The sequence below is a fragment of the Crocuta crocuta genome, unplaced genomic scaffold, assembly GCF_008692635.1.
Source record: "Crocuta crocuta isolate KB4526 unplaced genomic scaffold, BGI_CrCroc_1.0 scaffold445, whole genome shotgun sequence".
NCBI lineage: Eukaryota > Metazoa > Chordata > Mammalia > Carnivora > Hyaenidae > Crocuta > Crocuta crocuta.
In genome coordinates this window covers 688,878-712,207 of record NW_027530847.1, presented here as the reverse complement: position 1 = coordinate 712,207, position 23,330 = coordinate 688,878, and the positions used below count along the sequence as shown (strand labels likewise).

General features: G+C 38.6%; 1 protein-coding gene across 1 annotated transcript in view; it reads right to left on the bottom strand.

The window, feature by feature from the left end:
- TRPC4AP (transient receptor potential cation channel subfamily C member 4 associated protein) overlaps nucleotides 1–23,330 on the bottom strand; it is a 69,335-nt gene that overhangs the window by 45,739 nt on the left and 266 nt on the right. The window contains exons 2-5 of the mRNA XM_077769367.1: nucleotides 23,114–23,288; nucleotides 10,568–10,696; nucleotides 7,881–7,997; nucleotides 2,077–2,134 (exon numbers count right to left, since the gene is read on the bottom strand). Of these exons, the coding sequence (XP_077625493.1) occupies nucleotides 2,077–2,134; nucleotides 7,881–7,997; nucleotides 10,568–10,696; nucleotides 23,114–23,288 (479 nt within the window). The remainder of the gene's footprint in view (nucleotides 1–2,076; nucleotides 2,135–7,880; nucleotides 7,998–10,567; nucleotides 10,697–23,113; nucleotides 23,289–23,330) is intronic.

Below are 23,330 nucleotides of genomic sequence, written 5' to 3'. Positions count from 1 at the left end.
TTCTCTCTGTAGTTTGCTTAGAGTATATCCAGGGTTTGGGGTGGGTGAATTTTTGTTATTTAAATACACTAAAAGTAAGTAATTTAATCTATGTGTGTCACCTTTTTAGGCTTGTGTTGCATAGGTTCCTCAAGATACATTTCCAAAAGCAGAACTGCTAGAATCCAAAGTATGAGCTTTCTGACTGAGTGCTACAAGTTTCCACTGAAAGTTCTACTTGCAGCAAACAAAGATATCATTTTTACTAAAGACTCTAAGTGTGTTTTGTTTTGCTTTTTGTTATAGCTGTTGGGGAAACAGCTTTTATTGCCTGACCTACTAACTCCAACAAAGAACTAGCTACTTCTCTGTAGTAGGAATAGGGGAATACCATAAAAAGGAAACAACTGTTATGACCCCAAAGCCTGAAGAGGATAAAACTAAGTATGATCCATGAAAGAAGTGTTTTCTTTGGCATTAAATTTTTAAAAACTGCTTCCATTCATTCCTATGCTGCCACAAACTCTAAAATGCTAGGTCTCCCTCTGAGATGTCAGTGAGTGGCCCTGACAAGCTAGCTTGACCAGAAGACTTATCTGATACAATCTTGAGACAATGCAGATGTCCCATATCCTCATTACTACCTTTTAACCTGTGGGGGCTTTTTTGGTTTATCTCATGACTTCAGAGCAGGCTGGAATACCAGATCAGTGTATCTCAATATTTCTAGACCTTTCATTTTCAAAGGGAACTGAAATTCACTCATTCATCAAATATTTATTCAGCACCTACTCTAGAGCAGATAAAGAATACACAGTGTTTAGTGGAAGAAAAAAAAAGACAGAGTCTGAGCCCTCATGGAACTTATAAATCTAGTACAAGGAAGAGAGAATAAATACCCCGACAAGTCATTACAAGATGCTATTTATCATTGGTGTAGACAGAGTATCCAAGGAACCAATTTAGATAGAGGACAAAGTTGAGACCTCAGATGACTCTGAATCTTCTTAACCACTGCTGCACACACTAAAAGGCCTTACATAGTTTCGTTTGTTCAAATTAAGGGTGGGGGGGATTTGTTTTTTTAAATTAAAAAATGTACTTTTCCTTTTGCCTCGTCACCTCAGAGAGAGCAAGATGGGTCAGCAGCAGCTCTATTGGATCCATCTGAGGAAGTCTGACCAGGGTTCTCGTTCTTGCCGCATCTGATCAAACCGCCACGGGCTGATCAGGAAACACAGCCTCAATATGTGCTGCCAGTGCTTCTGTCAGTAGTGAAGGATACAAGCTTCACTAAGTTGGATTAAGTGAACTTCCTTGAAAGGGTCAGCCAAGATGCGTACCTTGCCCGCAGATATCCAGGATACCTACCTTAATGTTCACTCATTGTACATAATTCAATTAAAAAAACATGTACATGATTTTTGTAGAAGGGCATTCATCAAATGTTAAAAGTGATCTCTGGCATGTATGTATTTTTTTTGTGTGTGTGATCACTGGCTTTTAATGCCAAAGAAAAGTGCTCTTACTTTTTCCTCCTTATTAAATACTGAATACCTAAAAGTAATACTTGTAACATGTAGAAGTTATTAAAAGGAATAATGGACTGATACCCATAAGACCCATCACCCAGCTTAAGAAATAATGTACGACCAAAACCCTTTGACTTTTTAACCCTTACCATTTCTGGTAATGACTGAACTTTTTACCAAGAGCACATATCACCTTTACAATAACATAAAACAAATGATCCCATCAGGTTATTCTTTACTCCCTCAATTAACTAGATAGGAGAAATAAGAATTTCTAGAGAAAACCTAAAAGTTGGGTCCAGAGACTAGTAGAAACTTCAAAGATGCAATTCTTTTAGCCCAGTGGTTTTCACGTTTTTTCATTTAAAGTCCCAGATCTATATTTCTACCAAGTATAAAACTGATAAAGAGAGCTGCCTGGCTGGGGGAGCAGAGCACAAGCTGCCACTGAAGAGAAGGCAGACCCTCACTCCTGAGTTTGGAGGTGAAAGAAGAGAAGCCCCTGAAAACCACATCACATCAGCACGCTGGGAAATGAGGGCCAGTGGCTTGCAAGTATACTTACTTTTCAGTTTCTGTCCCCGGATAGAGATTGTAGGCCTCATAAGAATTTCTACAAGGAGCTATAGATAAAAAGTTAAGAAGTTAAAAAAAAAAAAAGAAAATTGGGTAAAATCTTCAAAATTATTTCCAGCATAACTTATAAAACAATCTTTGCCATGACAACTGATGGCCCAAATATCTGTCATGGTGCTGAAAGTCCCTCTTTTTCCCAACACACCCAGAAAGCAGTAAGGCTCATGAGAATGAGCACTGTACCAAGAGTCAGGAAGCCTGGGTTCGAGTCACAGCTTAGCCATCTAGTCTCCATGGCAACTTGGGCAAGTAATGTCTCTCCATGGCCTCAGCTTTCTCATTTTATTTTTAAACTATTTAACTATTTTATTTTTTTGAGAGAGAGAGAGGCAGAGAGAGACCGGGACAGACAGAATCCCAAGCAGGCTCTGCACCATCAGTGCAGAGTCCAATGTGGGGCTCAAATTCATAGAACTGCAAGATCACGTCCTGAGCCAAAATTAAGAATCAGAGGCTAAACCAACTGAGCCACCCAGGCTCCCCAAAGACTTGAACATTATAAACCATAAGCTCTAAAAGACACCAATAGAACATTCTGCCTATCAAAAGAATACACATACATTCTACTGAAGCATACATGGAATATTGTCTAGGATATATCATATATCAGACCATAAAACAAGCCTCAATAAATTGAAAAGACTGAAATTACACAAAGCATATTATCTGACCACAATGAAATAAAATTAAAAGTAACAGAAAGAAATTGGGGAATTCACCAATGTGGATAATTTATTCATACACATATGAATAAATGAGTCAAAAAAATTAGAAAATACTTTGAGATAAATGAATACAGTAAAACTTATGATATGTGTTCAGATGGAAATTTATAGTTGTAAATGCCTATATTAAAAAAAAAGAATTATCTCAAACCAATAATCTTATTTTCCATATTAAGGCACTAGAAAAAGAGGTACAAAACCCAAAGTATGCAGAAGAAAGGAAATAATAGGAATTAGAGTAGAAATTAATTTAGTAGAGAATAAAAAGTAACAGAGAAAATCAACAATATTTCACCAACCTTGTAGAAAATAAAAATTGTCTTCCTGCTGAGGAATACTTTTAACTATTATATGTGATACTACTACACTAAGCATCTTTGTATACAAGATTTGCCTCATTTTGACTTACATCTCCATGAGAAAGTTAAAGAAACGTAAACAAGGCAAAATGATTAAAGATCTTTAAAGTTTTAAATTTTCTAAAGAGATACCCCACTGCTCAAAATCATCCAAAGGTTTAAGATGCTCAATGGCATAGACTATATATTTAAAATAAATTTACTTCACGGGCACCTGCGTGGCTCAGTCAGTTGAACGCCTGCCTTAGGCTCAAGTCATGATCTCGTGGCTGGTGAGTTTGAGCCCCACGTCAGGCTCTGTGCAGACAGCTCAGAGTCTGGAGCCTGCTTCAGATTTTGTGTCTCCCTCTCTCTCTGCCCCTCCCCCATTCACGTACTGTCTCTCTCAAATATAATAAACATTAAAAAAATAATAAGAAAATAAATTTACTTCATATGGAAGACAGATTATGTCAATGAATATATTAAAAGTCCTTGAATGCCAAGCTATGGATTATACCTGGCCTACAGACATTTCATCTAGTCCACATCTACTAAAAAGCTGGGAAATTTTACATAAGAATCTAGATTTCCCACATACCCCCAGAGCAACAAGAGTCAATGGGGGTGAAAGAGTCATTTCCCTATAAAAGCGAGCACACACTCTCCACTTCTCCACAATCCCTGCAGGCATTTAATTTACACAGATCATCTGACTCTGGCTCCATCAGTCCAGTAAGCTACCAACCTGACCCTGTATGCATCTGACTTTACAAACTCTAGGATACACTTTTCACTGCTGCGTCAGGGGTTGGGTCAAGTTGACAAAGGAGTGGTCTAACCACTAGCATGCCCAATTATTCCAATTCATATTGAAGAAAGGGTTACTTTGGGGCATAGCTAGTGACTGGCAGAGGAAGAAATAAAGAGCTCTGCCTGTAACAGGAGCAAGATGACCAGGGAGTTCAACAAGAACAAATGCACCCAACTAAAGGTAAGTCTAGAGCAAAAGGACCCAAACAAAAGCTCCTATTTATGAATAGACTGAAATTCCTAAAGAAGCTAATCTTCTCCAAAGCAGACCAAAACCTCACAAAATCAAGAAACTTTGATCCAAACAGACATCAGCCTAAAAACCCACATTATTCTTTTTCCTCCCATAAATACAGTGGTTTCTATTAAAATACATTCCTTGATGAACAATTTAGAGGTGAGAGATCCCTCAAACTGGTCATTAAGTAACTGCTGCAGAAGCAGGAGAGCTGCTGAGGACAGACAATGTTAAACAATGATTAGGGAACAAAGACTACGGCTGATGCTATGGTATGCAAAAGTGTAACACTTTACTTTTCACAAAAGTAATCCTTACTTTTGTGGAAAATGGCATCATTAAGAAAGTATTTTTTAAACTGCAGTATAACATGACCCAGCAGAGTATACACCACAAATGTACAGCTCTAGTTTTTACAAAGTGAACATCATTCCTGTACCTAAAAAGTAAACCCCTCTACGTTTAAAAGAATCATAAACAAAGTTAAAATTTAATTTTCAAACTTGGGGGGAAAAAAACCAACACATATAAAAAAGGACTTTTTTTTTTTTTTAACGTTTTTATTTATTTTTGAAAGAGACGGGGGAAAGATCACATGTGCACACGCCCATGAGCAGAGGAGGGGGAAAGAATCCAAAGCGGGCCCTGCATTGATAGCAGAGAGCCCAGCTTTTGGAGCTTGGGCTCACTAAGAGATCATAACCTGAACCAAAGTTGGGAAGCTTAACCAACTGAGCCATACAGGTGGCCCCAAAAAAGGGCCTTTAAAAACTGAGTACTTAGAAAGTGTTATAGTCCAAATGTTTGTGTCCTCTCAAAATTCGTATGTTAAATCCTACTGCCAAATGGGACAGCATTAGGAGGTAGGGCCTATGGAAGCTGATTAGGTAAAGAGGGCAGAGCTATCATGAATGGGATTATGTCCTTCTAAAAGAGGCTCCTGAGAAATTCCTGGCCTCTCCCACTACAGAAGGACAAAGAGAGGCTGACAGTCTTCAAACTGGAAGAGGGCCTTCACCAGACACTAAATTTGCCATTGTCATGATCATGGACTTCCCAGCCTCCAGAACTACAAGAAATAGATTGCTGTTGGTTATAAGTTACCCAGTCTGTGAGAGTTTGTTATAGCAGCCCTAACAAACTAAAATGGAAAATCAATAAAGAAAGGCCTAATAACCAAATAGAAAAGGACGCAAAAAACACTAAGAGACAACTAGCAGAAAAGGAACTACTAATAAATACATGAGAAGATCTTCAATCCCACTCACAGAAGAATGCAACATTTAAAAACTATGAAGAGAATATTTAAATACTCTTAAAAGGCATAAGATGACAATCCAATTAAAAAATGAGAAAAAGAGATACAGATTTTCCAAGGAAGACATACAGATGACCTATTAGCACATAAAAAGATGTTCAACACCATTAGCCATCCGGAAAACCCACAGCAAAGCCACAGTGAGATACCACTCTATACTAAGGAGTATGGCTATAATAAAAAGCACAGGTAATAATAAATGCTGACAAGGATGTGGAAAAATTAGACCCCTCATACATCATTGGTGGGCATGTAAAATGGTGCAGCTACTTTGGAAAATAGTCTAAAGTGTCCTCAAAAGATTAAACTTAAGAGTTACCATACGACTCAGCAAACCCACTTCCAGGTATATACCCTAAATTAATAAAAACATATGTCCACACAGAAAGTGGACACGAATGTTAAGAGTAGCATTATTCCTAATAGCTAAAAGGTAGAAGCCCAAAAACCCATCAACTGACAAAAAGATATACAAAATGTGGCATATCCATGCAATGGCACGTTCTTCAGCCATAAAAAGGAATGCAGTACTGACATATGCCACAACATGGATGAATTTGAAAACATTAAGCTGAATTAAAGAAGTCCGTAACAGAAAACCACGTATTACATGATTCCATTAAGTTTAAATGTCCAGAATAGGGCTATCTATAGAGATAGAAAGTAGAGTAAAAGTTGCCTGCAACAGGGGTGTATAGGAGAGTGAGAGCTAAAACATATGATGGAGTTTTTCTAGGCTGATAAAAATGTCTAAAGCTGACGGTGGTGATGGTTGCACAGACCTGCCAATACACTAAAAACCAATGAAGTGTCCCTTTACATGAGTGAATAGTACGGTATGTGAACTGTATCTCAATAAAGCTTTTTAAAAAACTAGAAAAATACCATTTTTCCCATATCTACTTAGCAAATATATAAATTGTACTTAACATGTACCATTTGGGGGGCACTGGGTAGCTCAGTCACTTAAGCATCTAATTCTTGATCTCGGCTCAGGTCACAATGTTACAGTTCATGAGATGGAGCCCCGTATTGGGCCCTGTGCTGACAGTGTGGAGCCTGCTTGGAATTCCTTCTCCCTCTCTGTCCCTCCCTGGCTCGCACACATGTGCACATGCACATGCTCTCTCTGTAATACATAAACTTAAAAAAAAAAGTACCATTTGGTAAAGGAGGTACTGGGGGCCGATAATGTTCCATTTCATGATCTGGGGTGTAGTGACAAGGGTGAACTTATTTTGTGATAATTATTGGTGCATTTTTCTATAAGACCTTTATAACACAGTCCATAAAACCACAGATATACACACTGCGTTGGTGATGGTGGAGATAAACAGATACTCTTATACTTTGTTACTGCGGATATAAGCTGATAAAATCTCTTAAATATATAATTAACGTTTATAAACAATAAAACACACATATTTTGATCGCATAGGTATATACTCCCATGTACAAAAGCATTTATTGCAACTCTGTTATAAAAGGAAAGGTGTGAGAAAACTCTAAAGGCCCATCAATTGAGGCCTGGGTAAATAAATTATGGTATAATTATACCAGGAAATACTATAGAGCCGTTTAAAATAATCAGGCAGATTTACATGTACTGAAATGAATCTATCCCCAAACTAGAGAATTAACATGGAAAAAGCAATGTACAGAACAGTATACCTGTATTTGGGGTATGCAACCTCTGTGTGGGGAGAAAATAAATCTAAGGTGGGGACAATGGGAGTTATTCTCACACACACACACACACACACACACAACCACAGAACAACTCTGGAGGGACACAGAAGAACTAGAAATCACAGTTGTCTCTGAAGAGGGGACAAAGGGAAGTAAGAGACATACCTTTCACTTTGTGCCTTAAAAAAAAGGTGAATATATAATCAACTCAAATAAATTAATTATTTCTAATGTAAAAGCTATGGTGTTTCAACACAGGTAAGAACCCTGAAACTTCTTTTTTTTAAGTTATTTATTTTGAGAGAGAGACAGAGAGGGTAAGGAAAGGGGCATCGAGAGAGGGAGACAGAGAATCCCAAGTAGGCTCTGCATTGTCAGCATGGAGCCTGAGGTTGGGGCTCGAACTCACAAATCGTGAGATCATGACCTGAGCCAAAACCAAGAGTTGGATACTTAACCAACTGAGCCACCTAGGTGCCCCAAGAGCCCATGAACTTCTGAAGATTAAAATTCTAAAGTGTTTGCTCTGAATTCTGAAATTCTTTCTTTCTTCCATTTCAAGAGTTAAATACTCAAGCCAGTAAGCAGTAGTAATCATGAAAAACTACTTACATCAACACCTCCAAACAAGTCAAAAATATAAGTATTTGGATAAGTGGTTTCTTGGGTAAGTTTCCTCTCTTCAGTAACAAATGCCATAGCCTCCATGGAGAGAAGAGGAGAAATTTCCTAGTTTAAAAAAAGCATAGAGAGACTTTCAGTTTTACTATTCAACAGGAACCAGACACCAAAACATCAGCTTTAGTCCCACGTGAACTCCCATGAACCCAAAGACAGGCCCCAACAAACCATAACAGAAAAAAATAATAATCTTACAGAAAGGCTAATATGATGATAAACATTTTAACAGTAGCAACCACTAATTTATTTCATGCTTCATACGTTTCTAGGTACTTCATGTATGACTTTTAACTTCACAAACCTAAGAGATAACAGTATTATATCATCCCAATTTTAAAGATACACAAACTGAAGAATAAAGAAGCTGTCAACATCACACAACCAGTAGGTGACAGGGCCAGGAATTAAACCTAGGACATCTGGCTCCACAGTCTGCACTTACAGAGGAGAAAGAACCACGTGGGACGAGCTAGGAGATAGAGTGTGGCAAGAATCCAGGACCCTACTCATTATGCTCTCTCTTCATGGACCTCGAGGGAAGATGGAACACAAGGGGCTGGAGCAGCAGTTCTCACACAGTGAACATCAGAATCACTTGAAGGGCTTGTTAAAACCCACACCGCTGAGTCCCACCTGCAGAGTTTCTGATTCAACAGGTCCGGGGTGGGGCCTGAGAATGTGCCCTTATAACAAGCTCCGAAGTGCTGCTGATACTGCTGGTCCAGGTACCACACACCAAGAAAAGGCTGAACTCTCTTACAGACAACCTGTTACATACTGTGCACTGGGCTTTTACCCTTTAGTCCATCTAATCCTTAAAATAAGTCAATGAACTGAGTACAGTTTTACCTATTTTATAGGTGAAAAGCAAAATTATGAAGTTGCCCAGGCTCACATAATTAGTGACTGAACTACTTACGAAAGATTGAACCACTTTCTCTGGGTCTCATTTTTCTCAACTATAAAACTAGGACGTAATTCCTCCTGGCAATACGGTACAGTAGAAGCTGGCTTAGGGGGAAGACAAATCTGGGCTCATCATGTAATAGCCACAGACTTTGTGTGGGCTACTGCTGAGGTTGTTCTCTCTACTGAAGAGGGAATGGTAGGAGACATTGGGTTTCCCTGCCTACTATCTCTTTTTCCTCTTCTTCAAGTAAAAGCCTCATTTCCTTGGAAACATGCCTGCCCTACTTATCACATGCTTCTGCTGGGGCTAGCCCCAGAAGCAGGTGATCAGGCCTAGCCAATAGTCTCTCATCCTCCTCACCTCAGTAGCTGGCCTAAGTTGTAGAAATGCACCCTAGAGGTGTGATCACGTGGAGGAACATGAAGCCACACAAGAGATGGCAAGATAAGAAATGAACAACTTAACCCTGTTCAGCCCTTGAATTCATACCTGCGCTTTCCAGTTATATGAGACAACACAGGATCTGTTTTGCTTCTCTGAGTAGGTTACTATGTCCTGCAATCAAAGTATTCTGGACTAAAACAAATAAATACACCACCCATCTCACAGAATTACCCTACGAATTAAATATGCCTGGTATGCCAGTTTCAAATAAGTATCTGCTGGATGACTAAAGTAATGATCACACAGCAAGCACTCACAAATATTTTCTCTCTTCTCCCTCATCTCTGAGAGATTTTGCAGGAATCAAGTGTAATAATGTAAAATTCCTTGAGAAGTATTTTCAAATAAGTGTAAAAGACTGTAATTATCTCTATCCCCTTCAGACTATAAGAAGATCAGGAATACAAAACACTTTTCTTTAAATAAACTTTTATTTGGAAATGATTTTCAATTTATAGAAAAGTTGCACAGACAAAAACCTGTCTTCTTAATGGTAAAGAAGTTTATTTGGTGCCTACTATATTTTAAGATGACTTATGTGATATAATAATCACAACTTTACCTCTGAATAACATTGTAACAAGTGTCATTATGATCAACTGTAACTTGCATGAGTCTTAATTGCAGCTAGAGCTGGTGATCTAAATTCAAATTTGGGCCCATTCCCCAACTTAAAGTTTGGTTACGATAACCCCAGACCTACTGACTCAGAAACTCCGGGCATGGGGCCCAGAACTCTGTTTTACCAAGACTTCTAGGTGATTCTGAAACACACTCAAGTGTGCGCCAAGTGCCTTAGCAGGTCTCTTCACTCTTCCATCTCCCTCCCAACCATCAAGCCCAGTTACCTCAGCTTCCTATGTTGGCCATAATGACCAACAACCACAAGACCGCTTCCTTGAACCTTTAGCTAGCAATATGGGATCTTTAAAAATCCTACTCAAAAAGAATGTCATCCCAATCCCAGGGCACAGGGTTAGCCTCTCAAATTAAGTAAGCACTGCCACAAAATAAGCGTGAAGAAAAGCCCAGAAATATATATACAGGGAACTTAATGGTGATTATCTAGGTGATGGGATTATAGGTGATTTTTATTTTCCTCCTTGTACTTTTTCTGAACTTTCCAAATTTTCTACAGCTTACACAATAAAAACAGGCTATTTTAAAAAGTAGACTAGAGGAGGAAAAAAACAAAACAAAACAAAACCAGACATCTGTGTCACCTGGAGGTGAATACAGCCCTTCCAAGAGCCTTGAGAGTTACCTTGAGGATGTTTTGGCACTCAATGAAGTCACTGTGGAGGTGGCTGGTTGCATACAGCTTCAGGAGCAGCTGAGGAATTCCACTCCATTTGGACTGTTTGTCCCTCTCTGCCAAAAATGTCTCAGTGAACTGTGAGTCAAAAGAAAAAAAGAAAAAGGAATATTTTACTGCTGAGGAAAGAACTATTAGGATACATGGCAAAGGAAAGCAACTGCCTCCTAAACCCACCCAGGACAAATTAATTCAAATTTCTCCTTTGAGAAACCTTCAAAAGCTCCCCAAAAGCCTACAGGCTAAAAGTGCAACTTCTTCTCTTGTGACACAATGGCCTTTATATTCTGTCACCGACTCTCCTCTCTAGTTTCATCTCTTTCCCAAAGGGTACGCTAGGCTCCAAACGTACATGTTCTCTAGGTTTCTCTGCACGTGCTCTTCCCTGCCTGAAATATCCTTGCCTGTTTTTTTCTACCTGGAAAGCTCCTTCTTCTTCTTTAAAGAGCAAGCCAAATAACTAGAAATTTTCTTTGCTGGGCTTCCCTTCTCTCTCCTTTGTAAGAGAATAAGTGTCCTGCCTCTGGGGACTTATCTAACATTTATCCTCTGTATCATAATTACTAATTCCTTTGTCCCCTCCTCCTTCAGAGTAGCACCAGGCTGTGTTTATCGTGTCCACCTTCTCTCTCTCAAAGAATGCTGGGCCAGAGACTCAGTAAATGTTTGAAGGAATGAGCAATAACCTTCTAGACTTATGACAAGATCATTAACCAATTATGGCACAGTTCCACTAACACTCTAAGGATGTATCATTAATCAGGGGCCGGATGTGAATTATTTTCATATATACTTGTCCCTCAATCAGATCAAAAGCTCTTTATAACTGTTATTACAGGATACGAAGGCTTTCAGTAATGCCTTAGATATCCTGATGCATATCAGTCCTATGATCTTGGACAAGTCCCAGTATCCTTCCTGAGCTTGTTTTATAGATTGTAAAAATAAAATAATACAGAAGTAATAGAGAGGTAATGAAAAGTTTGTGAGAGTGATTTGTGTTAGGGTGAACCACAGGCATTACCATTTCTGTGGGTAAAAAAAAAAAATTTTGAATATCAGCAATTTCACATCATTCAAGCTAGTTCAAATCAAGGCAAGTCCAAAAACAATGGAAAAGAATCTTTCCTTTCCTTGAAAGGAAAGAAAGAAAACAAACATAGTTTTATGGAACACAGCAAAGCACTGTTTACAAATTTATAGGTGTAAATATTTATATTAAAAAAAGATCTCAGATAAATTACCTAAACTTCCACCATGAGAAACTAGAAAAAAGAATAAACCAAACTCCAAACAAGCACAAGGAAATAAAGACTATTGCAAAAATAAATAATTTAAAAAATAAATCACCAAAATCAAAAGTTGGTTCTTTGAAAATAACAAAATTAAAACTTTAGTTACAATGACCAACTTAACAATGACTCAGATAGCTAAATCAGGAATGAAAGAGGGGTCATTACTATCAACCTTATGAAAACAAAAAGGGTTATAAAGAAGTACTAGGAACAATTATATACCAACAAATTACATAACCTAGATGAAATGGACAAACTCCTAGCAAAACACAAACAACTGAAACTGAATCAAGATGAATCAAATTGGTGATTTAATAAGAAAAAAGGAAAGAAAACTATCCACAAAGAAAAGCCCAAGTCCAGATGCTTCACTGGTAAATTCTACCAAACATTTAAAGAGAAACCAAAAATACTTAAGACTTTTCCATAAAATAGAAGAGGGAAGACTTCCCAATTCATTCTATTACCCTAATACCAAAACCAGACAAGGATGTCACAATAAAACTACAGATCAAGATTTCTGATAGATATAGACAAAAATCCCCAGCAAAATACTAGCAAACCAAATCTAGCAGCATGTAAAAAGCATCATATACCATGACCAAGTGAAGTATACTCCAGGAATGCAAGGTTGGGTCAACATATGAAAATTAATCAATATAATCAACCTGGTAAAGGGTATTTACCAAAAACCCACAGCTATCATCGTAACTAACAGTGAAAGCCTGAATGCTTTCCCACTAAGATCAAGAAAAAAACAAGGATGTTGTTGATCCTCACTGTACTAGCGAGTCGAACCACAGCAAGTAGGCAAGAAAAAGAAATAATGGCATCCAGATGGCAAAGAAAAACTATTTTTATTTGCAATCCTATGATCTTATACATAGAATACATTAAGGAACTCACATAAAAAACTATTAGAGGTAATAAATGAGTTCAATAAGGTTGCAGGATAAAAATCAATATAAAAAATTAGCTATATTTCTATACAACTACAATGAACAATCCAAAAACGAAATTAAGAAAACAGTTCCATTCATAATGAAACCAAAAATAATAAAACTTAGAAATAAAGTTAACAAAAAAGTACAAGATTTGTGCAATGAAACTATAAAACATCATTGAAAGAAATTAAAGGAGGCCTAAATAAATGGAAAGCCATCCATGTTCATAGATTGGAAGACTTAATATTGCTAAAACAGCAATACTCCCTATATTGATTCAGTGCAGTTTCTATCACAATCCCAGGCGGCTTCATTGAAAAAAATTGACAACCTGATAAAAGGAAATGCAAGGGACCTGGGATGGCCAAAATAATCTTGAAACAAGAGAGCAAAATTGGAAGAATCACACTTTCTGACTTCCAAGTTTATTACAAGCCTATAGTAATCAAGGCTTTGGCATAAGGACAGACACCTAGGTCAATGGAATAGTACTGAGATTCCAAATTAAATCCTTACATTTACAGTCAACTGATTTTTTACAATGGTGTCCACACAATTCAATGAGGAAAAAAAATAGTCTTTTCAATAAATGTTACTGGGACAACTGGTATCAATGAGCAAAAGAATGAAAATAAACTTCTTTACACATACCATATAGAGAAATTAACTCAAAATAGATCAAAGACCTAAATGTAAGAGCTAAAACTATAAAAACATTTAGAGGAAAAGATAGGCATAAGTTTCATAACCTTAGATATAGGCAATGGTTTCTTAGCTATGACATCTAAAGCATGAGTAAACAAAGGAAAAATAGGTAATTCATCACACTGATAACATACAGAGGAACAATTATATGAATATCACAACTGGTGCAGAAAAAGAATTTTGTAAAATGCAACATTACAAACTGAGAAAAGCAGCGAATGGGGCGCTTGGGTAGCTCAGTCAGTTAAGCGTCCGTTTTCAGCACAGGTCATGATCTCATGGTTCGTGGGTTCAAATCCCACGTTGGGCTCTGTGCTGACAGCTAGCTCAGAGCCTGGGGCCTGTTTCGGATTCTGTGTCTCCCTTTCTCTCGGACCCACCCCTGCTCACGCTGTCTGTCTCTCTCTCTCTCAGAAATAAATAAAACATTTAAAAAAAATAGTTTAAAAGAAAAAAGAGAAAGAAAAAAAGCGAACAAATAATGGTATCTACAGAAAACCTTCAGCAGGGACACTTAGGTGGCTCTATCGATTGTGTCCAACTCGTGATTTCGGCTCAGGTCATGATCTAGTGGCTGATGAGTTAAGTACCATGTCAGGTTCTGAGATGACAGCACTGAGCCTACTTGGGATTCTCTCTGCCCCTTCCCCTCATATGCGCTCTCTTTCTCAAAATAAAGAAATAAACTTAAAAATTTTTTATTAAAAAAAGAAACCTTCAGCAGACATCATATTTAATGGTGAAATGTTTAAGGCTTTCCCTCTTAGATCAGGAATGTGCCCCTTCAACTCAGGCAGCATAATCAGGCAAGAAAAAGAAAAGATAGAAAACTGGAAAGTATAAAATAAAACCTTCATTTGCAGGTATGATATTTGTAAATAACTGTACACATATACAATCCAAAAGAATCTGAAGGTAAAGTATTAAAATTTAACGTCCATATAAATACAAAAACAATATAAAAATCAATCTTGAATGAAATCATGCCATTTGCAGCCATGTGGATGGAACTGCAAAGTATTATGCTAGGTGAAATGTCAGTCAGAGAACGATACCATAGGTTTTCACTCATATGTGGATCTTGAGAAACTTAACAGAAGTCCATGGGGGAAGGGAAGGGGAAAAAAATAGCTACAAACAGAGAGGGAGGGAGGCAAACCACAGGAAACTCTTAAATAGAGAACAAATTGAGGGTTGATGGGGGGGAGGGGGAAATGGGTGATGGGCATTGAGGAGGACACTTGATGGGATGAACACGGGGTGTTGTATGTAAGTGATGAACCATGGGAAGCTACCCCAAAAGCCAAGAGCACACTTCACACACTGTATGTTAGCCAATTTGACAAATTATATTTTAAAAAATCAATTTTTTTTGTTTTTATATTATAGCTACAGTTAAAAGGGAGGATTTGACAGAGAGGGGGAGAAGAAAATGTATTCAATAGACTGAATGCAATCCCAATGAAAATTTTGTTGTAAAAATGTACAAGCTCATTCTAAAATATATGTGGAAATGGCAAAGGGCTAAGAATCAAGGAACTCTTGAAGATAACTAAGTAGGAAAAGCTACTATACACTATATGTAATCTATAGCCAAAATCAAGACATATAAAGTTACAGAAAATAAAAAAATATCCCTAGTATCAGTACAGGGATAAAGAGACAGGAATAGACAGGAAACAGATATGAAAACACATCGCAGAGTACTGGGGGAATAAGAGACTTTCCAATAAACAACATTGAGTCAATTGGATATCTTTATGGACAAGTTCATACCACATCAAAAACAAATTCCAAATGGAGCTTATATTTAAATGTAAGGGCCCCTGGGTGGCTCAGCTGGTTGGAAGTCCAACCCTTGATTTCGGCTCAGGTCATGATTTCACAGTTCATGAAATTGAGCCCCATGCTGGGCTCTGTGCTAACAGTGCAGAGCCTGCTGGGGAGTCTCCCTCTCTTCTCTCTCTGCCCTTCCCAACTTGTGTTTTCTCTCTCTCTCTCAAAATAAACATTTAAAAATAAATAAATGTAAAAGGCAAAAATAATAAAGCTTCTAGAAAATAAACAGAATTCCTTCACGATCCTTAGAGTAGGCAAAGATTTCTTAAATAGAATACAAAAAAACACTAACCATGAAGGAAAATGGTGATACAAAGAGCTATATTAAAACTAAACATTTCTATCAAAAGATCTTTTTAGAGACTAAAAAAGTAAGTCACCAAATGAGAGAAAATATTTGTAAAACATCACTATAAAGGTTCATATCCAAGAAATGAAAAGACTTCAAATCAGTAAAGAAAAAAACCCATAGGAAAAAATGTGCAAAAGAGCTAAACAGGCCATCCATAAAAGAGGATGTCCAAATAGCCAAAAGACTTCTGAAAAGGTGCTTAATTGCATTAGTTATAGGGAAACACAAACTAAAACTATAAGGAGACAGAATGGCTAAATTTAAAAAGACTGGCAACACCATGGGTTAGCGAGAACATGAAACAGAAACTCTCATACATGGCTGGTGAGAAAGTAAACTAGTATAGCCACTCGGGAAAGTGTTTGGTAATAGCTACTGATGCTCAATCTATACATATCCCATAACCCAGTGATTCTACTTCTAAGTATATACCCAAAAGAAATTACACATATATGCATCAGGAGACATGTACAAGAATGTTCATACCAAGTAGTACTCATAATAGTCCCAAACTGGAAAGATCTCATATATTCAACAGAAGTAGAAGGAATTGTGGCTTGTTACTACAATAGAATACTATATAGCAATAAAAATTAATGAACTACAGCTTCACCAGTATCATGAATCAATCTAATAAATATCGATTGAAAGAAAGCAGACTCGGTATATACTTTTTCATTCTATTTATATAAAGCATTAAAACTAGTACTCCTAAATACAATTTTAGAAGTCAGGCTAGTGGGGCACCTGGATGTCTCAGTTGGTTAGGTATCCGATTTTGGCTCAGATAATGATCTCTCTTTGTGGGTTTGAGCCCCATGCTGGGCTCTGTGGTGACAGCTCAGAGACTGGAGCCTGCTCAGGATTCTGTTTCCCTCTCTCTCTGCCCCTCCCCTGCTAGCACGCGCGCGCGCTCTCTCTCACTCAAAAATAAAAATAAATGTTAAAAAAAAGAAGTCAGGCTAGTACTTTCATTTGGAAAGGAGGAAAACTAGACCTGTAGGCTAGAGGTACAGAAGTGATCTAGCTGGTTGCTATGTAGATGATGGCTTTATTACTATTCATTGGGCTGTGTATGTATTTCTTGTGCATTTTTATTTGCACGTTATATTTCAACACAAGAAGCTTTTGAAATGCTTAGAACAAAATAAATCTGTATGCACTGATTATGGAAGGATTTCTAAGACACAATTTCAAGTGATAAAAGATAAATGCAAAATATGTATAGTATGATACCACCTGTGTAGGAAAAAGATATATAGACATATTTGCTTTTCTAAGTTTTACATGTCTCTAGATAGATACATAAGAATCAATAACCATAGTTGCCTCTGGGAGTAGAGCTGGAGGGTGCTGGCAGAGGTGGCAGTGGACTACTTACAAGGGAGACTTACTTTTCTCTGCAACCTGTATGTGTATATGTTACCTATTCAAAACACATATTACCTCTAGAGGGGAGGGGATGACGTGAAGGGATATTAACTATACTGGTACTTTTTTTTGAGAGAGCGAGCGAGCGAGCGAGCAAGCATGAGTCAGGGAGAGAGGAAGAGGAAGGGAGAGAGAGAATCTTAAGCAGGCTCCACACATGGGGCGCCTGGATGGCTTAGTCGGTTAAGCGTCCGACTTTCGCTTAGGTCATGATCTCGCGGTTCGTGAGTTCGAGCCCCGCGTCGGGCTCTGTGCTGACTGCCAGCTCAGAGCCTGAAGCCTGCTTCAGTCTGTGACTCCCTCTCTCTCTGACCCTCCCCTCCTCATGCTGTCTCTCTCTCTCTCTCTCTCTCCTAGAAATAAATAAAACATTAAAAAATTAAAAAAAAAAAAAAAGCAGGCTCCACACTCCCCACAGAGCCTGATATGGGGCTCAATCACATGACCCTGGGATCACGACCTTAGCCAAAATAAAGAGTTGGACACTCAACAGACTTAGCCACCCAGGCGCCCCTACTAGTACTTTCTTCATATATATATATATTTTTTTTTTCTAGGAGAGAGAGAGAGACAGCGTGAGTAGGGGAGGGTCAGGCTCTGAGCGGGCAGTCAGCACAGAGCCTGACGCGGGGCTCGAACTCACGAACCGCGAGATCATGACCTAAGCGAAAGTCGGACGCTTAACCGACTAAGCCACCCAGGCGCCCCCCTACTAGTACTTTCTTAAGTTTCATAGTGGATACATGGGTACTGTGGTAATACTTTGGTATTACTTACTATAGGTTTTTGTAGGTCAAATATTTAATAAACACACAAGTAAGTCTCTCCACAATGGCACTTGTAGATGTTCAATAAATATCCCCATCCTATTCCCAACATATCTATACTTATCTCCCATTATGTCCCATACAAACATTTCATTGCCTCTTCCCTGTCTTCTACTGACCAATTAGGAGGACTTTCTCAGTGGTATTCTTAGTGCCAGAAAGATCTCTGCTACTTGTTCAAATTCTATTCATTCTTCAAAACCAACTCAACTCTCTGCTATTCCATAAAGTTCTCTAAAGCAACCAAAGCCCAACATAATCATGAGAGAGAAGATGGCTTTTAAAAATAGGAGGACCCTATGAACAGATACCATATGTTTGCACATATAGGTGTCAACATAGAGCCCAACATGGTGCTCAAATTTACAGACCACAAGATCATGACCTGAACCAAAGTTGGATGCTTAACTGATTGAGCCACCCAGGTGCCCCACCATCATATAAGTAAATTCTTAATGTCAATGGCCCAAAAAGTGATATAACCACATTAGGAGAACAAAAAGGAAATATGTAGCATAGGGTGTTGTGAATTAAATCCTAGTTTACAGAGGAAGAAAACAGATAATGTCTAAAACTGAAAAGTCAAGCAATAGCATGTTACTTAGAAATACTGGCTATTCTGTTTCCTAGAGGACCCTTCCTCTGCAAAACAAACAGCTACAGCGTGGACAGTGGTTGCCTCAGGAGGGTACAATTTGGGGGCAAAAAGTGGGGCAGAGCATTGCTGTTTTTAGTTACAAGACTTATAATACCTAGAGAGCTTCCAATAGTTCTCCAAATATCCAACTTCACAAGGAATTTCTTTTACCACCTCTATGTTGTCTTACAAGGCACTTAGTTCCATTTAAAAATAATCATTTGGATTTTGTTTTCCTTGTGAACAGCTAAGTACTGTGATGAAAGAGCCACCAATCCAGGCATCTTCAAAGCTGAATTACTGGCAGGTGTTGTATGGGTTTCTCCCCTTGGAGTACTTGTGGTTTGACAGTTTATAGCAGCGATAATCTCTTACATCATGTTGCCTAAGCTGTCAACCTGTTCAGTGGATATGACATTTCCAAGCACTTAGTTTTCATTGACTTAGTCTGTCTTTACTGTTTTTCTTGTTAAGTAATTAAAGGGTGAATTCCATAAACATAAATGTGCATCTTATTTGTTAGTCCTAAGTGTAAGATATCTAATGCCTTATAACATCATATTTAGTGCAAGTAAATAGCAGTCTTAAAAAATAATTCAAGATTAAATACCTTCTTAGGTTATTCTGATAACAAATGTTAACCAATGAATACTTGTGTCCACTGTAGTGGGATCTGTTTTGCTTCAATATAATTAGGAGTGAATTTTATGGTATGTGAATACAGAACTTCCTGTTAAAATGAAAATATTTATATTTTTAGTTTATGAGAATGTATCCAATCCAGGGGTTTTTTAATATCAAATTACCCTTCACAGGCAAGGGAAGACTATAGTTGACTTAAACCCCTAGGTTTCACAAACACTAGTGCTTAGAATGAGGCTAAAACAAATTTATTGAAATTTTTTTAAAAAAGGAGGGGTTAAGCTCGAGAAAAAACTTGAAGTAATATTCAGGTAGAATTTAGATATGCAAGTAATCATGAAGGAAGCAATGACTGGCATTTGGGAAACAGAATGAGGATGCCATAACCTAGTTTGTCACCAGACTGTCAAACTGTGTGATGTATGGGTGCGAGTGCAAGTACGGAGCTCCTTACTTCTCCGCCATCTTGCCCTCTCTCCTCCAGACTGTCAAACTGAAGGACTAGCTCTAGGGGTGGTGGGTCATGACCTGTGAGAGTTACTCTGCCCCGAGCCTAGGATCTGCCTAGTCTATATCCTTTTCCCTCAACTCCTACTGATCATGCAGGTCTTATGCGCTCATGGTAAGGAATCTGGGTTTGATTCTAATTGCAGTGAGATGCCACTGGAGGGTTTTAAGCAAGGGATTTATAAGATCTGATTTGCCGTAAGAATCACATGTGCTGATAAATATACACAGGCTCTGTAAATGCCACAGCACCATATCAGCACTACTTTATTACTTTGACAGAGAGCGAATTCAATGGGAGAAAAGAAAATAAGGCACACTGAAATCCACATAGGACAGGCCCATTCTAAATAAAACATGTGGTCCAGAGTCTTCTCCCAGACTTCTCTTAAGTTCCATTTAGAGAAACAGGGAAGACTTGGGGATGATCAGGTTTGGCCAAAGAGGAATCAGGCATTTTATTTAACATACTGAGTTTTGAGATGCTCATGAAACATCTAAGTGGAGGTATTGAGACAATATTTGGATATACCTATCTGGAGTTAAATGGAGAAATCTGGATGGAAATATAGATTTAGGATCCATCAGAATATAGAATATTTGTTAAACAGTATTTGCTAACCTTTTTAGCATGCTTACCATATGTAAAAATACTATTGTAAGTGCTTTAAATGTATAAACTCATTTGGTCTTTTTCAACTCACGAACCCTGAGATCATGACCTGGGCCAAAGGGGGACACTTAACCGACTGAGCCACCCAGGTTCCCCCAAGCAGTATTTTAATTCAAACAATTTTCTGAGTCCTGAGTATCAAGGGCCTGCCACTGTTTCAGGTTCTGTTTCAAAGAAAAATAAGACAAATTCCCTTGAGAAACCCAATCTAATAGCTACAAGCTGACATCAACTAGTTACTGAACATCTACTATCTGCCTCATACTGGCCAAGCTTTTTAGACCTATTATTTCACGTAATCCTAAGAGCCCTGTGAGATAGATATTATTGACATTTTAGCAATAAGGAAACTAAGGTTCAGAAAGGTTAAATAATGTCACCTGGATCACTCAGCTGATAAGTGATGGAACATGGGTCAATCCAGGTCCACTTTCCTTTAAAATCTGGTCTTTTCCAAGGAAATCCTGTTATATGCTACAACATGAATGAACTTTGAGGACATTAAGCTAACTGGAATAAGCCAGTCACAAAAAGACAAATACTGTTTGACCTCACTTCTAAGAAGTATCAAAACTAGTCTAATTCATTCGAGCCTTGAGCCAGGCTCTGTGCTGACAGCTCAGAGCCTGGAGCCTGCTTTGGATTCTGTGTCTCCTTCTCTCTCTCTGACCCTCCCCTGCTCATGCTGTCTCTCTCTCTCTCTCTCAGAAATAAATAAAACATTAAAAATTAAAAAAAAAAACAAACCTAGTCTAATTCATAGAAACAAAGTAGAATGATGGTTTCCAGGGGATGGGAGGGAAGTTGTTTAATGGGTATAGAGTTTCAGACTGGCAAGTTGGAAAAATCCTGGACATCTGATTCACAACAGTGTGACTATATTTGACAATGCTGAATTGTACACTTAAAAACGGTTAAGATGGGAAACTTTATGTGTTTACCACAACTTAAAAAAAATTTTTTAATCTGGTCTTTCCCAGTATACCACATGCCACAACGGACATGCTTACTGTGCTATGGTACAGTAATAGCTGTTCCATAGCACAGTGAGGAAATAATTTACCTGTAATGTGGGGAAAGGTGGTATGGGGGAAGGGGCAAGGAAGAGTAGTTTTAGGAAGGTAGTTCCTCTCAACCCCTGAAATAGTTCCCATACCCACATACAACTACTCATTAAAACAACTTGCCTAACCCAGGCTCAAGAATATTCTACCACCCTTCTATCTGGTGAGCTTCTCCAATCTCCTCCCAGTCCAGGTCCTCCAGCACGGGAAACAAATTAGTATCCTAAATTGCCTCATTTATTATTCTGAATGACTTCTGTGGCTCCCTTCTGCCCTCAGAATGTAAAGGATTAGCAAAATGGGTGTTTAGGAGATTACCTAACTTTTAGGAGCCTGTTTCCTCATCTGTGATAAGACAGGAGTTCCAACACCTAATTCAGAAGACTGAAAATTAAATGAAGACTTGTATGCATACCTTGCTCAATGTCTTGAACCAAAGTATGCGCTCAGTAAGTTCATTCCTTCTCTGCCTGCCCCTACAACCCAGTTAAGTAAGGCATTTTGGTTTAAAGAACAAGAGAGCAAGTATTTCCAGGATGTTAAGGCAGATAAAGAAGAATGCAAGGGGGGAAAAGTTACTCAACTATGATTATCTGATGTTCAGGAAAATACTGCTCACCCAGAACTGTTTCTTCATCTGTAACCTGCTAGAACAGAGACCACCTGCTTTTTTCTTTTAACCTTTATTCTGTCCCTTTAATCATTTGAGTAATATTGAAATGGCTCAAATATACTATATGTAGTATACCATGAAAATCTCACTCCTATTCACTCCCCGATCTACCCAATTGGCGCCTACTCCCACCAACCACTTTATTAATTTCTTGTGCATCCTTCAAAAAGTTTCTATATGCAAAAGCTGTCTTTAAATTAAGTAATGCTTTACAGTTGTGTTCACAACCTAANGTTCAGCTCCATGAGTCTAGGTCTTTTCATCCTGCCTCACTCCAAAGCAGTGTCCTCCATTCATTCAAAAAATACTAATCATATATTGGGCGCCTATTATAAGTTAGATACCAAGTACAGCATTAACTGATTAACTGATTATCCTTCAACCCTTACTAAGCAACAAAAATGCACTTAACGCTTTACACAATTGTCTCCATTGATTCTCGGGACACCTTAACACGCAGGTTACAAATCACCACCCTCATTTTACATATGAGGAAACTGAGGCACCAAAAGGTCACTTGCTCAAGCAAGAATTTGAATTCAGGCCTAACTCCAAAGTCCTCGCTCTTAACCATGACACTCCACATTGGCAAAACAGAGTCCCTGCACCTTTTGGAACTCAGCCTAAGGTTGGACACAGGCGACAAAAAGGGTAGACAACAAAGAAATATGTAATTACAGACCAAGAAAGTAATGTGAGAGAAACGAATTCAGGGCTGTGACTTAATAACAATGCGGACCTACTTTAGAAGTGGGGTGGGGGGGTGAGGGGAAGTGTCAAAGAAAGGCCTCTCTGAGAGAATGACATTTATGATAGGCTTGGGAACCGTTCGAGGGCTGCATTAACGCCCGACCGCCCAATTCACGGGAGACAACTCGAGGCCCTTAGAAGCTATAGCAAACTCGCCCAGGGTCCCCCAGACGTGTAGACGTGGCGCAGGGTGAGGAGGATCCAGGAGCTGGGCCCAGGGCTCGTACACGCCACCGATACCCAATGCAGCCCAGGCAGGCTCGGCCCCTCACCAGGGCCTCTAGCCCGCTGCTGCCCACCGCCCGGCGGCGGCTGACAGCATCTGCACAGCCTGCAGGGAAGCCCCGCAGCCGGCCAAGAAGGGTCGGGCCCG